General features: G+C 47.0%; 1 protein-coding gene across 2 annotated transcripts in view; it reads left to right on the plus strand.

Annotated features, from left to right (window-relative positions):
• Positions 1-15,849, plus strand: part of PPP1R16B (protein phosphatase 1 regulatory subunit 16B) — a 109,306-nt gene that overhangs the window by 17,941 nt on the left and 75,516 nt on the right. For both annotated transcript variants that reach the window (XM_018057861.1, XM_018057862.1), the window contains exon 2: positions 11,399-11,749. In XM_018057861.1, the coding sequence (XP_017913350.1) occupies positions 11,500-11,749 (250 nt within the window). In that variant the 5' untranslated portion in view covers positions 11,399-11,499. The remainder of the gene's footprint in view (positions 1-11,398; positions 11,750-15,849) is intronic.

Below are 15,849 nucleotides of genomic sequence, written 5' to 3' on the forward strand. Positions count from 1 at the left end.
TGGAGTTCTGTACACCCAAAAGGAGCCAAGAGGAGGGAATCAAAGTGAAGGGACTTTGGCTGGAGATCAAAGAGGGGAGGAATGAAAGTAATGTAAAGGCAGTCAACTACAGCTTGCTTCTCTCTGCATGGTGACCTGGAAGGTCACAAATCCCATACGGAGAAACTTCAAAGCCTGTATACTGGACAGAAACTTCATTTACCAAAATGCAGAGTGTCTGGAAACTTCCTGATTTATTCTACTGACAGTTTCATCTCCCAGAGAGCAGAGGAGAGAGGACAGTTGCTGTTATGAATCTGGTTTGGGAGCTGTTGGGTGAAGTGAAAATGAGAAAGTACTCACCAAGAAAGGGAACACTAGTCATAGGGGGCTGAGCTCACAGGGTTTGGAAGGCAGATTTTATGAAATTCAGGATGAGATACATATATTTCCTGCCTAAGCCTCCAAAGGTGATGACAGCTCCAACAGTAAGGGAAGTTATGACTGTAATCAATTATCCTCACTCTGCGTAGATTTCATTTATTTTCCTGTAAGGACTCCTTTTCTTGCTCTTAGTCGTGCTTTTGTGGGCCATCTTTCCTGTCTGACGTTTTCTCTTTTATTTTCAAGCAGGAGAGATGATAAAAAAAAATACTTAACCATCATAGCATATGATTGATCAATCAGAAGAGATACCAGCCATAAACAACTGAAATAGCACTCCTTACAGGTTCCTTAACCTGAGTCTCAGTTTTTTCCCCTTTGAAATGGGAACAAGACCTACATTACAGAGTTGGTGCAGTGACTCCAAGAGATGTTACTTATAACGAATGGGACCCATGGAAAAATATGTTGTGCACAGAAGCTACCATTATAACCTTGCACTCTTTATCTCTGGGTTCATTTCATCTACATATTTTATACATTCTGTGATGCTTATGTTTAGTTACATTAAGCATATTTTTTAAAATTCTATACTGATTTCAGCAAGTATTTGTTTTACTACCAATTGATCTATCTGGTTTATTAGTTGAAATGTCCTTTCATCTCCTTAATCATCAACATCCTGGATTTCCTGAAATCTTCTTACATTTCATGAGGAAGTTGTTTAAAAGCTGTTGTGATTCTTTTTGGCCATGCTGGGTCTTTGCTGTGGCACATAGACTTTCTCCAGTTGCGGCTCAAGGGCTCTAGAGCGCATGGGCTCACTGGCTGTGGCCTGTAGGCTTAGCTGCCCTGTGGCGTGTGGGATCTTAGTTCCCTGACTAGGGATCAAATCCATGTCCTCTGCACTGGAAGGCAGATTCTTAACCACTGGGCCACAGGGGAAGTCTTTCCTTGTTCTTTTATGTACGTAGACAGTAGAATCAGACAGGCCTGGGTTTGGATCCCAGTTCCCCCACTTACTGTGCAGTTAATTGGTGTCCATTGTCTGCGTGGCTCTCTTTTCCTTCTTATTGTTTCTTCCTCCAGGGTAGGACTTTCTCCTTGAGTCCAACTCTCTGTTTTTTATTGTCCTTGTTTCCTTGGAATTATTCTCCAAACCTCCGTGAGCAAACAATATGAAAATCTTTAAAAGTTCCTATCCCAGCTGTTTTCTAATTGACTAAAGGGAAGGCGATAGCTTGCTAGAGATATCTTTGAGGTTTCTGAAGAGGAGAAAGGGACCTTGTTAGGAAGCAGACCACAGCCGCCTTCCTCCTTTATGGTGGCAATAGTGTGAAACCCAAGATGCTTAGGATGGAGGAGAGAGTGATCCCTGGCTGATGGTGCTCCCTGCCCCTCCCTCTTCAAGACTGGACCCCATCCAGTTACAGGATGGGATGCTCATCTTTGGGATAGGATTGGGAGAGGTAGCAGTTCCAAAGGGGCTGCCATCCTTAGCTTGAGTTGGCTCAGCATACTGCTTCCTAGAAGTAGGATCCATTCAATTTAAGGGATGGAGTCATCGAGGACAGGTCTTCATTTTACCCTCTAGCACAAAGTATTGGAGAAATTCTTATTAGAACCTAAGCTATTCTTGACTCTTGTCTACCTTTGAGGCCATCATGATTTTTTGTTCTTGGTTGAATGATATACTGATACCAAGGAGCCCTTCTACTTAATCTGATAACTCTCTAAACATTTGTGTTTAAGACTAGAGGATTTTGAACAATGGGGTGAAGGCAAGTGTTGAAATCCAAGTAGGCAAGTGTAATGTAAAACAGAGCTGCCTGCTCAGTACCCACGCAGCCACTCCTTTATCTGTGGCAGACATTACTAATCGATCACCACATTCATTCCTCCTGTCATCACACGTGGCCTCATACCCTCTGCCCTCAAAGTCCTTAAAGAAGCCACTACCAACCTAAGAGCTGGCACAACAGAGGAAAGCTTGGCCAAGGATGTCATGCTGAGAGAGGGAGGCAGAGGTGGCAGAGGCCCCTCAAGGCTTAACCAGTGTGAATAGCCCTCCCCTGTTCAATAAACGTGTAACCCAGGAGGGCATTCTGTGGCCACAGGTGGCCTCCTTTGGAAAATGATCCTTCTAGCTGCAAAGGGAGTTTTTATCTCTCTGCAAGGGAGGGGGTGGACCACACTCCTCCAAGCCTGGAGGAGCAGTATGTGTAATTTGACTCCCATTTCCCCGTGCTTAGCTATTACATAAGCTTCTTTAGAAGACTGGCTGGTTTAGCACCGTGACTGTGACTGACTAATGTGTTCATAGACATCATGTCAGCTTTGCATGTGCCCCATCTTTGACACCTTTGTTCTGTCCCCTGCAGCCTCCCCCACACTGGCATTCTTACCCATACGTATGTGGGCCTCTCTGTGGGTTCAGATTCATGGGGAGAAGCTCAGCATGGAAGATGGGTGTGTTCACAAGTTTTCCTTTGCCCATTTGAGCTGTGGCTTCCTTTGAAGTTTTCTTGGAGCTAAGTCTGAGACAGCTGTTTCACCTTCACAGGTAGAAAGAATCTAAAATATCACCAATCAATATCTATTTGGAATGGTTCTTCCAGGCTAGGCTCGTGGGTACCAAATGCCGGGCAGCAAATATGCATGATAGAGTCTTCCTCCTAATAGAGATGATCTCTCTGCCAGGCTGGATGTGGGGCTCACTGGATCAGTCCCCCCTCCAGCCCAGTATGGACTTTCTCTCAGTAGCCTCATGAGTGGCCACTGGAGTTCTCGGTGGCAGGGACCCCAGCGTCACACCATGGCTGGACTTTGTTGAATTTCTGGTGTTGAGATGGTTTTTCCTCATTCCAGGCTGATTCTACTTCTTCCTTCTTTTCTTTTTTTTTGCTGTGTCCCTCCCCATATGGGATCTCTAGTTCCCCAACCAGGGATTGAACCTGTACCTCCTGCAGCAGAAGCATGGGGTCTTAACCACTAGACTTTTAGGGAAGTTCCAGGGTGATCCTTCTTCACTTTGCCTATGATCACAACTCCGCCCTCTAGAGAACAAGGCTAATCCTTTCATTCATGGCTTTTATTAAGGCTTGGTTCTATTCCCAGTGTGGTCTAGCCAGTTCAGATAGAGGTCATCTGGGCTATTATCTCAATGCTGGACATGATTCTCTTCGTGAAAGAGAGGAGCATCTTCAGTGTGCTTTAGTTGATTCCACACTCTGTTCTTATTGAACTTGTGGTTTTAGAGTCCTGCCATCTTGCCCTCTCCTCCACCCTTCTCCTCCAGTTCAGTTCAGTTGCTCAGTCATGTCTGACTCTTTGCGACTCCATGGACTGCAGCACGCCAGGCCTCCCTGTCCATCACCAACTCCTGGAGTTGACTCAAACTCATGTCCATTGAGTTGGTGATGCCATCCAACCACTCTTCCTCCAAGGTCTTGCCAAATCGGGTTGTAGTAAATGGGCTTGAGTACAGTGACAAGTGAAGGCCAAGCCCAGGATCACCACTCAGAGGTCTGAATGAAGGAGCACAGGTGGGAGAGGCAGAGTTGAGGAACAGACGCTTGGAGACCCGAGTCCTACAACAGATTTTTAAATCGGAATGTCTGTCTAGGACACTGTGCCCGCAATCTAGAAGGTTCATGACAGCAGGAGTAAAACAGAGTCTACAAAATCCCATGAGAATGGGGTTGGTGGGGAGGACAAGGCTAATAATTTCTAATTCACATATTTGGAGCACCAAGGGCCCCAGAAGTCTCTTTGCTCACGCCTGCAGCATCTTTATACTGGGGGGTGGGGGTGGGGGTGGGGGTGGGGGTGGGCAGGAAAGAGGAAATGACGCTATTATTCAAAGCAGTGTGTTGTGGGAGGGCGGGGGTGTGTATCCTTTAGGAGCGAAAGTGGGTCCCAAGTGAGCTCGGAGGAGGGAAAGCCAGTGCAGTGTTTTGTTTTCCTTTTTCCCTCGTGCTCAGTGCTACAGGAAGCACGAGGCGCAAGCACTCACGGCCTTCCTCCAGGGCGCTGCCAATATTGTGTGGAGAAGAATAGCTGAAGAACAAGAAAAAAAAAAAAACAACGTTTTCTTCTAACAGCGTGAACTTTGAGACACCGTCTGACTCATGTTTTAAAGTCTCTTCCATTTGAATTCACCTTCCTTCGTGTTGTTTTTCTCAAGGCTCTAGGCTCGAGTCCAAATTTGTGTCAGGCAGCCGCTACCCTCAACTGGAGGCGTCGCAAGGCCTAGGTCTCACCTCGGGGTGGACTGCTGTGGCAGCCTGGTGTTGACCTTCCCCAGCCCTTCTTCAAGGCCAGTCCTCAGCTTGGGTCAGAAGACCATAAGTGGCCCTTTTAGAGGAAGTGGAGGTGTCTGGTGATACAGCCTAGCAAGAGACCACTTGTCCTGCTTCAGGCAACATCGCCTCCTGGGGCTCCCATTCGTGTATCCCTAAAAGTAGCATTAATATCTGTTAGGGTACTTTTGGCTACAAGCATCAAAATTCAATTCAATTGGCTTAAATAATAACAGGGATAAAGTTCAGAGGTCCCTAAATTAAAGGACCCTGTCTCCTCTGATTCCCAAGTATTGGCCTTATCCAAAGGCCAGCTTCCTGCATGGCTGGGGGCAAGATGACTTACAGCGGCAGCGGGGGTTCACACTTCCAGTTCATGGGCGCTCATGGGCTTTGGCCAATCAGGGCCCAGCACGGAGTGATACTGGGGGAACTACAGAAACCAATACCAAACTGAGCCTTTTGATGGGCCCATGCCTTTCTTCCTCTTCTTGTTTTTTCAGACGTATCATCCCCCAAACAGCCTGTAATAGCCTTCTTTTCACTTTGGAGGAGGGGAGGGGTTCTGTTGTGCACCCCCACCTGGCCCCCAATTCCCCCCACAGGCTTCCTCGCGTTTGCCCTCAAGGCTCAGCTCTCTGGAGCGCAGCCCTTGCTTCTCTCCATTGCTATTGACCAACAGGTATCAAGTTCAGCTTTGTCAGACAGCAACCGGAGGCTGAATCGAGGCTCATTCTAGTTGTCTGTTCTGGCCTCACTGAGAGTGACGGGCATTGCCTTCAGATCTGGAGCTGCCCACACCAGGGCTGTTTTGGCTCATCCACCCAGACTTCACACAGCTATTGGTTGGAATAATTAAGTACCCTACCCTATTTTCCCCTTGCTTCTGACTTCTCTTCTTAAAGCACACACACTTCCTGGATGACCTCACCCAACCTGGCCTCTGTGGATCCCTTCCCCTACCCGCCTCTCCAGCGCAGACATTTGGTTGTCTTGCGTCCCCCATGTGCCCAGTTCTCTGCAAGATGGTCCATCTGGGTGCTCCTGCAACACTCTGGGCTCAATATGTCTCCATGGAGCTGGTTTTTCCTTCAGATGAGCTCCTTCTTCAGGATCCCCTTTAAGAGTTGAGGATTGCTGGAATTCCCTGGCAGTCCAGTGGTTAGGGTTCCATGCTTCCACTACTGGGGACCCAGGTTCGATCCCTGGTGGGGGAACTAAAATCCTGCATGCTGGAAATTGCAGCCAAAAATTAAACAAAAACTCCCCTACTCTTAGAGAAAGAGTTGAGGCTATTACTTCTCTCGCGTCCTGGCAGTTTGGGCTGTGTCCCCATCACCAACCAGGGCTGTCTCTGGAAATATGGGCAAATACACTGGGTCTCACAAAGGGGGCCATTCCACAGCTCATAGGAGCCAGTACTTCTGCGGGGTGCCCCAGCACCCAGGCCAGTGCCCTGCCTTGGGGGCTGCCTGGCTGCTGTGTTAGCAGCACTGCTGGCAATTCTTTAATTAGACCAAGCAGGGTTTTCTTGGATGGGGGTGGGAGGAGGTGTGGGTCTATTGGGGGAAACTAGGTCACCTGAAAACCAGCAGTCAAGAGGGAGCTGTCCTGGAGCCCCAGCTCCAGGGAACCCAGAGGGGCGAGCCAGTTGGGGGCTGACAGAGCAAAGTCAGAGAAATGTGCCCTGGCCCCCTTTCTTGGCCCTTGGGAGGCACCGTCCTCAGCTTTCTCCAGGGGGCTGGGCAACTGCCCTTAATTCCTTTACTCAAGCAGACTCTCCAACCCAGGGAAGGCATAGCAGTGTCTCCTGTCTGCATGGGATGCTCCACCCTGGGGCTCAAGGAGGGAGCACTATACTGGGAGTCGGGCTCAGGATTCAAGTTACTGCTCAGTCTTTGTTTCTGTGAATGTGTCCTCCACTCCCTTGTACCTCTGTTTTGTCATCCATCCAATAGGCAGGGACCGTCCCTGTCTTTACCTTGCTGTATCCCTAGCTGTCTGGCATGTGACAGATGTTCAGTGAATATTTGTCAGCTGAAATAATGAGCTCTTAAGAGGGCTTCTTTTGTCAGATTGTTGTTATTGAGGATCAGTGACCAGGTGAGGGATTCCCAAACGTCAATCACAATTTTTGCCAGCATTAAATGCCATCATTCTTTAATTTTTCTTTGCTACTCCCTTGCAGGATTTCCAAGGGAAATGAAGATTTATTTAAAAAGGAAATTTTATATCACCACCATAAATAAACAGTAACTGTGAAACCAGATCCACAGGGGAAAAAAATCACTGTCATTACATTCTGTTGTAAATACTCTCGCTTGCCCAAAGCTATGAGCCTGAGGCTGACTTTCTCTTTGTTTATAAGGAAACTGACATGTTATAAAAATGTTAAAGATCTATTAGCACCCAACTGATAACTTTCTTCTAAAGAAAAAATTAATAGATTATTAAAAAAACAAGTGAAAAGGAGGTAACTTGCTGTCTTTGAGTCCATGTTTTATTAAATCTTATCCTGAACTTTTGTAAATTCCCTTGGAATGGGTTCTCTTTCTACACTTAGGGAAACACCTGGGACAATGTTGGGGAGGTTCTTAGAAAAGGATTAAAGGCTTTAATAGAGTGATTGATGTGACTATCCCTGTCTTCAGTCTTAGCATGTTTTTCAGTTCAGTTCAGTTGCTCAGTCGTGTCGACTCTGCAACCCCATGAAACGTAGCACACCAGGCCTCCCTGTCTATCACCAACTCCCGGAGTCCATGCAAACCCATGTCCATTGAGTCGGTGATGCCATCCAACCATCTCATCCTCTGTGGTCCTCTTCTCCTCCTACCCTAAATCTTTCCCAGTATCAGGGTTTTTTCAAATGAGTCAGCTCTTTGCATCAGGTGGCCAAAGTATTAGAGTTTCAACTTCAACATCAGTCCTTCCAGCGAACACCCAGGACTGATCTCCTTTACGATGGGCTGGTTGGATCTCCTTGCAGTCCAAGGGACTCTCAAGAGTCTTCTCCAACACCACAGTTCAAATGCATCAATTCTTCTGTCCTCAGCTTTCTTTATAGTCCAACTCTCACATCCATACTATGACCACTGGAAAAACCATAGCCTTGACTAGATGGACCTTTGTTGGCAAAGCAATGTCTCTGCTTTTTAATATGCTATCTAGGTTGGTCATAACTTTCCTTCCAATGAGTAAGTGTCTTTTAATTTCATGGCTGCAATCACCATCTGCAGTGATTTTGGAGCCCAGAAAAATAAAGTCAGGCACTGTTTCCACTGTTTCCCCATCTATTTCCCATGAAGTGATGGGACCCGATGCCATGCTCTTAGTTTTCTGACTGTTGAGCTTTAAGCCAACTTTTTCACTCTCCTGTTTCACTTTCATCAGGAGACTCTAGTTCCTCTTCACTTTCTGCCATAAGGGTGGTGTCATCCGTGTATCTAAGGTTATTGATATTTATCCCGGCAATCTTGATTCCAGCTTGTACTTCCTCCAGCCCAGTGTTTCTCATGATGTACTCTGCATATAAGTTAAATAAGCAGGGTGACAATATACAGCCTGACATACTCCTTTTCCTATTTGGAACCAGTCTGTTGTTCCATGTCCAGTTCTAACTGTTGCTTCCTGATCTGCATACAGATTTCTCAAGAGGCAGGTCAGGTGGTCTGGTATTCCCATCTCTTTCAGAATTTTCCACAGTTCATTGCATGTTTTGACGCTTCCCAATTAGTAGGTGATCAGTGCATATTCAATAATGAAGAAATGGATAACCATCTGTGTACAGACTCTTACGGCTGACAGAAGATGTACAGAATACTCAGGCTGATCTGACATCAGTGGAAATTTTATTCTCCAGTGAGTGATGGAGAATTTGCCACCTCCAGAGACAGCCACTGGACCACAAGCCCTTGTTCGGTTGATTGTGGGACAGCTCTGGAGGCCAGGTGCCTGTTTTTGGGTGCACACCACCACTCCCCTGTACGTTGATCCTGGTCCTTATTGAGGAGACTCAGACTGCCTTCTTTTGTGCATATTGGTCCTTTGGATATTTCATCTAAGGCAGGGCTTGCAAACTGAAGTGACCACAGGAGTTAATGGTGGTGGTAGTGGTGTTGGTTTAGTCACTAAGTCATGTCCAACTCTTGTGACCCCATAGACTGTAGTCTGCTGTCTATGGGATTTCCCAGTCAAGAATATTGGAATGGGTTGCAATTTCCTATTCCAGGAGATCTTCCTGACCTAAGGATCGAACCTGTGTTTCTTGTGTCTCCTGCATTAGTGGGCAGGTTCTTTACCACTGGGCCACCAGGTAAGTCCTATAGGAGGTAGCAAGTGATGCCAGTTAGTGATGGAGGTCAGATGGGAGTAATGGGAGGTAGTGGGCACTACGGAGAGTGAGATGTGCCCCATCTAAACTGGGCAGTCCTACTGAGTACCAGCTGATCGTTGCCATGTGAGCTCGGCTTGGCCAGCTACTGAGATGTTTTAAGGAAGGCTGAAAATCTGATTTTGGATATTAAATCTTCAAATTTTAAATATTAGCAGTGAATGACAATACCGTAAAATACAGTGTGGACCCCAAACCAACAAAGCAAACAAACAAACATGATGTGGACCGTGGGGGACTTTTGCTGCCTGGCCTTGAACCACAAGTTACTCGCTGCTTCCTCCAAGACTTCTCTTCCCTTGGGCTGGGCAGCCCCATCCACCTCTGGCCATGTTTTTATTTTATTTTTTAATATTTATTTGTTTGGCTGCATCGGTTCCTAGTTGTGACGCACAGGATCTTTATCGCATCATGCGGGATCTTTTGCTGCTGTGCATGCGTTCTCTAGTTGTGGCGCGTGGGATCCGGAGTGCTCAGGCTTCAGTAGTTGCAGTCAGGCATAGCCGCTCCACAGATTGTAGGGTCTTAGTTCCTAGACCAGGGATTGAACCCACGTCCCCTGCATTGCAAGGTGGATTCTTAACCACGGGACCACCAGGGAAGTCCCTCAAGCCAGGTTTCTGTGTGTTGGCTCCCAGAATTCCCTTCATGGCGTTCAGCCCCTCTACATGCCTTTGAACATTGGGAAGCTCCTTCTCAGCTTGTGTCTGTCCTCCTCAGCGAGTGAACTCCTGCTCATCTTTGGAGATTCAAATCAATTGCCTCCTACTTTGGAGAGCCTTTCCTGACAACCCCAGCCAGAATAACACATCCATTTTCTAGCTGTGTGATATTCGGTAGGTTAATTAGTCTCTCTGTGTCTCAATTTCCTTATCTGAAATAGGGATCAGAATAGTACCTGGTCTCATTAGGTCATCAGAAGGATCAGGTTAATTTACAGGTGGATGACACCATGACAGACCAGTAGACGTGGTGTTTCCTAGAAGGCAGAGCTGATTCTCGATCCATCTCTGAACCAGGACTCATCACAGGGCAGGTTTCACTGTTTGATTCTTTGAGGAAGTGGGGAAAAGTAAATAGGTGGTCCCTTAGCTCCCAGTGAGTTCCTGCCGTCATGATGATACAGCATTGTTGTGAATTCAACTCCTCTGAGCTCCTTACTTTTAAAAAGGAGTTTCTATCTAAGTGGCTAAAACACTGGGCATGCCAAATTCTGGCAGAGAAACTGGATCACTCATAGATGGCTGGAGGGAATGAAAAATGGTACAGCCACTCTGGAAAACAGCTTGACAGTTTCTTATAAAACTAAACATGTAATTACTGTACAAGCCAGCAGTTGTACTCTTGGGCATTTACTCCAGAGAAATGAAAACTCATGTTCACACAAAAACCTGTGCGTGAATGTATTAGCCCCAGGCTGGAGACAACTTAGACGTTCTTCAGTGAGTGAATGAATAAGCAGACTGGGGCACATCCATAAAGTGGGGGTTGTTGGTGTTGTTCAGTCGTGTCCAGCTCTTTGTGGCCCCATGGACTGTAGCATGCCAGGCTCATCTGTCCATGGGATTCTCCAGGCAAGAATACTGGAGTGGGTTGCCAGGCCCTCCTCCAGGGGATCTTCCCAACCCAGGGACTGAACCTGGATCTCTTAGGTATCCTGCTTTGGCAGGCAGGCTCCTCACCAATAGCACTACTGGGGAGCATCATGTCACAGCGTGGGTGATCTTCATTGCCACCCTGGAGCTTCTTCTCTTCAGTTGCCTCTTGGGGGCTTAGTTGCCCTGTGGCATGTGGGATCTTAGTCCCCCAACCAGGGATCAAACCTGCGTCCCCTGCATTGGAAGGTGGATTCTTAACCACTGGACTCTTCAGAATAAGGTTCCCAAACAGCTTGTGTTTCTGTAGGTTATATCTGTCCATATTTACCAAGTTATAAATCAATACAGAGACATTTAAAATACAGTACTCGCTCCTTTAAAAATAGCAATAAACCCCTTCCTTGTTATAACAATAAACTCCTGTGTGTGTTGTAACAATAGAACAACCTTATATGAAATTATAATATGACCACCAAAAGTAAGGATTATTGTATGACTGTGATGGAGGAGTTAACTAACAGTTGTAATCATATTGCAATATTTAAGTATGTCAAATCAACACGATTGTACAGTTGAAACTTACACAATGTTATAGGTCAATTATATCTCAGTTAAAAAGAAATAAGGAAGGAAGACAATAAAATAGGGGGCGAAAGCATTTGGGAGGTGGGACTGGGTGACGTCATCAGATCGGAGTTTTGAGTGTGACGCCTGTCCGTCTGTGTCTCTCCTGTTCGCCGTCACAGGCCCCAGCATGCCGCCCCAGCCTCGCAGGAGCCCGCATGCTGCCCCGGCCCCTGGCGCGCCGCGCTAGCCCCCAGCCAGGGCGCAGGGAGGCGCGGAGGCCATGGCCAGCCACGTGGACCTGCTGACCGAACTGCAGCTGCTGGAGAAGGTGCCCACGTTGGAGCGGCTGCGCGCCGCCCAGAAGCGCCGGGCCCAGCAGCTAAAGAAGTGGGCGCAGTACGAGCAGGACCTGCAGCATCGCAAGCGCAAGCATGAGCGGAAGCGCAGCACGGGCGGCCGGAGAAAGAAGGTGTCCTTTGAGGCCAGCGTGGCCCTCCTGGAGGCCTCGCTTAGGAACGACGCTGAAGAAGGTAGGCCACTCCTGGGCCGGATTGGTGGGTGGCCGCCTGGGCGTCTTGGATTCTGGGTTCTGTGCTGTGGAGGGGAGAGTGGGGTGGGTCTGGCCCTTTGGGCAGCCCCAGGCATCTTAGGAGGTGGATGTTCCTAGGAAAGGTGCTGGAATCTGAGACTTTTTTTTTTTTAAGACAAGAATGCCAGCCTTTGGCTAATACATACTTATTTTCCTTCCCTCACACTAATATTGACTGCCAACCTATGTCTTGTATATTACAATTACAGGTACAGTGGTGAACCAGTTGGATCTGGTTTCTTTCCTCCAGGAGCTCAGTGCTCAGAAGACCCTGCATTTCCTAAGCCCCTTCTCTGTGCCTAGAAACTGGTCCCTTTTATTGGGTCTTCACTGCAGAGGTAGATGGGTTAGACAGGTGGACAACAGCATAAGTAGACTCTGAGGTTAGATGACCTGGGTCCCAAACTGGTTTTGTCAGTTATTCCCGGGGTGACCCTGGCAAGTAGGCAAGTCTCTTCAGCTCCCTGTACCTTAGTGTCTGCCTCTGTACAATGGGGCTAATAATAGCATCCACCTCCAGGGCTTGCTCTGAGCGTTAAAGTAGAGAATACCTGTAAGTTCTTGACATGGTCCCTCATACTGTGTGAGTGATTGCTATGTTTTTTTTTTTTGCTATGTTTTATTTTATTATATTATTACTATGTTTTATTATGTACATTTATATAAAATTATGATTATATAAAAGTATATTTATATAAAGAGTGTCCAGAAAGTCTAGAAACAGATAGATGTACACAATGTTGTCTGGGACATTTCCAGTCTGTAAAGCAGATGAATAAATAAATATGAACATATACATACATTCATATAATCTGTTTCCAGATTTTTTGGTTACCCTGTACTTAGTATGTTTTATTTAATTCTGTTATCATTATTATATGTCCTAACATCCAGATATCATAATTCCCAAGAGGCAGGTATAATAATACCCATTTTACAGATGGGGAAACTGAGACCAGTGAGGTTCGGAAACTTGAGCAAGGGAGGAGAGCTGGGATCGGAACTCCCAGAATCCAGGCTCTTTTCCCTGTGGCTTCACAGCCTTGTGGCAGCTGTAAGCTGTAAGAATGAAAGGAAGCTCTGTGGTTTGGCCGAAGCCCTCTTCCTTGAGCATGCTCCAAGGGCTCACGCCTGCTCTCTGTGCAGCTGAGATGTGTCCATGCATCCTGTGTTGTCTTTGGTAGGTGCTGGTGCCTCCCTGAATATGAATCCCTTCTGCCTGTCCTTGGAGGGACCCAGCCGTGTTTCTTGGGTCCCTCTGGTCTCCTGCCTTCCCACATCCTCCAGACAGTTGGTGCTAAAGCAGCCAATGAAAGAACGGAGGGGTGGAGACACTTACCACACTGGTGGGTATAAGGGCTTATGTTTATTGCCCCTTAGATTCTAGAACCCTCTGAGAAGCACAGGTCCCTTTCTGGCCTGGTTACAGAGCACCCTGGGACTGAGCAGAGAGGCGTCCCCAGAACCCCTCAGCTGCAAACAACACAGCCAGAACCTGGGGTGAGCAGCCCCTGTGAGAGAGGCATGAAGTCTCAGGCCTGGGGGACACCGCCCTGCGGGGCTTCTTCCTACATGTCATTTACTGGGTGACTCGGCAGGTCCCTCCCACTCAGTGGGCGGTACATCATGATGTGTGATTTTTGTCGTGGGCGGCGGTGCATCAGCCCTCCTTTCCCACTCGTCTTCCATTCCCTTCTCCCCTGAGCCTCGTTTCCCTTTGCGGAAGAGGTTTTTCAGAGTTTCTGTGAGCTGACGATGGGGATCCAAGCAACATCCACCACCCCGCCCTGGTGCACTCCCACTCCAACAGGTTAGAAAGAGTGCTGGGCTTGGGTCCAAGGATCAGAGGCCCTTCAGTCCTTTGGTCCTGTACGTGACCTTGAAGACCTTGTTTCACCTTCCTGGGTTCTGTTTCTTAATCTATAAAAGGGGTTTTGAATACTTGCCCTCAAGGCGGTGTGGAAAGAATTAGACAAGATCCCAGATGTCACAGCTCTTTGAAAAGGGACCCTGAACCTTGCACCAGTAGGGTGATCATTTTAACACATTTTCCCACTCTGTGTGTGTGTGTGTGTGTGTGTGTGTGTTAAACAGACTTTAGTGTTTTTAAGAATGCAAATACATGCTTCTTACAAAAATCAAACAACATAGAGTTATAAAAGTCCTTTCCTTCCTCCCTCACTCCTTTCCTTCCTTCCACGACTGATGTATTTCCTTCCAGGCATTTTCTCATTTACCTGTGTTTGTAGACTTGGTGAACTATAGAGCTAGTTTCCGACTTTTGTTTGCTTTGTTTTTTATGTAACTGGTACATACTAGATACATTATTCAGTAGGTTTTTTTTTTTCCCCACTCAATAATATGTCTTGGAGGTGTTTTCATGCCAGTACAATGGAATAATATATCTGCATTCTTTTTAACTGCTTCATAGTATTCCACAGTATGGATTCACCAGTATTTTTAGCTAGTTTCTTTTTGTTGGCACATAAGTTTTTTCTTCAGTAGTTTTACATTTGCCACAGTGAAGGTTTTGTGCAGACATGCAAATGTTTATCTGGATATTAAATTTGAATGAGAAGAGTGCTAGATCCTCGCCCCCGCACCCCCCCCCCACCCCGGGGTGGTCCCCTGGCTCTGGGCAGAGCCAAGTGAGAATGGAAGGCCAGAGCACTGTGCCCTGTGGCCTCGCTTTTGGGGTACATTGAAAGGTGCCCCTGGGGACCACAGGTGTCTGGGTTTTAAGCGGGGTGTGGAAGCTGCTAGCAGGCGTTCTCACCAGACTATGCTCAGCTTTCTGGCAGCACAACTGAGCCTGATGCTCCCAGCTGACTGCGATAGCTTCTGTGTGCTGGTGGGGCTGCCGGTGGGGTGGCTGCTGGGGCATTAGCTCCCAGTGGGATGGGAGTGTGGGGTGGCAGCTCCCCCGCTCCCCTGAGCTCGCAGCAGGGGCTGAGTCAACCTCCTCCGCCTGCCAGGGTGATGTGAGTCATTCCTGGAGTAAGGCAGCACTGAGGAACTCACTGACTTTCTTTCTCTAGCCCTGCATCGCCTGCAGGTTAATGTCCAGACACCAGGGACACTCTGGCCTCCTGAGCCCCATTCTCAGCTTCCCACTGCTGGGTACCAGTTCACACTCCAGCCACCCCCAGCTCTTCTGGCTTCGGCCCCACGCCCTGCATTCTCTTACCTTTCCACCTTGGCATATGTGGTTCCTTCTGTCTAGAACATTCTTCCACTAACTAACTCCTACACCCTTCAGGTTTGGGTTCCTGTGTGACCTTCTTGGGGAGCCATCTCTGATCCCTTTTCTGGACCTTTTTCCCCATCACTTGGTAGAGCAGTAACTCCATACCCAGCTGACATTTACTGAGAGGTGAGAAGCATAGTCTTTGAAGTTAGTTATCCAGGATTCTCCTCTCAGTTCTGCTGCCTACTAGCTAAGCAACCTGGGAAAGTTCATTAACTCCTTGGTGCCTCAGTTCCCCATCTGTAAAAATGAGGATGATCTAATATGCCTGCTAACCCTGTAGGATTACACTGGGTTGATATATGTGGGAGTGGTATGGTACGAAGTGTTTATCATGGATATATAATTTATATCACTTATATGTGGAATCTAAAATATGACACAAATGAACTAATTTACAAAACAGAAACAGATTCACAGACACAGAAAACAAACATGTGATTACCAGGGGGGAAACGGGAAGGGGAGAGATAAATTAGGAGTTTGGAATTAGCGGATTACAAGCTACTATATGTAAAATAGATAAACAACGAGGTCCTACTGTATAGCATAGTAAACTGTAATGGAAGAGAAAATGAAAAAATGTATATGTATAACTGAATCACTCTGCTGTATAAAAGAAACTAACACAACAGTGTGAATCAACTATTCTTCAGTTTTTGGAATTTAAGTGAGGAGTACATATGATGTAAATTGCTACCTTGCATTATCCACTATTCTACACTGAACACATTCTTCTATTTATGTGTTTATTTGGGCTTCCCTGGTAGCTCTTCTGGTAAGGGATCCACCTG

The sequence above is a fragment of the Capra hircus genome, chromosome 13, assembly GCF_001704415.2.
Source record: "Capra hircus breed San Clemente chromosome 13, ASM170441v1, whole genome shotgun sequence".
In the NCBI taxonomy this organism is placed as follows: Eukaryota; Metazoa; Chordata; class Mammalia; order Artiodactyla; family Bovidae; genus Capra; species Capra hircus.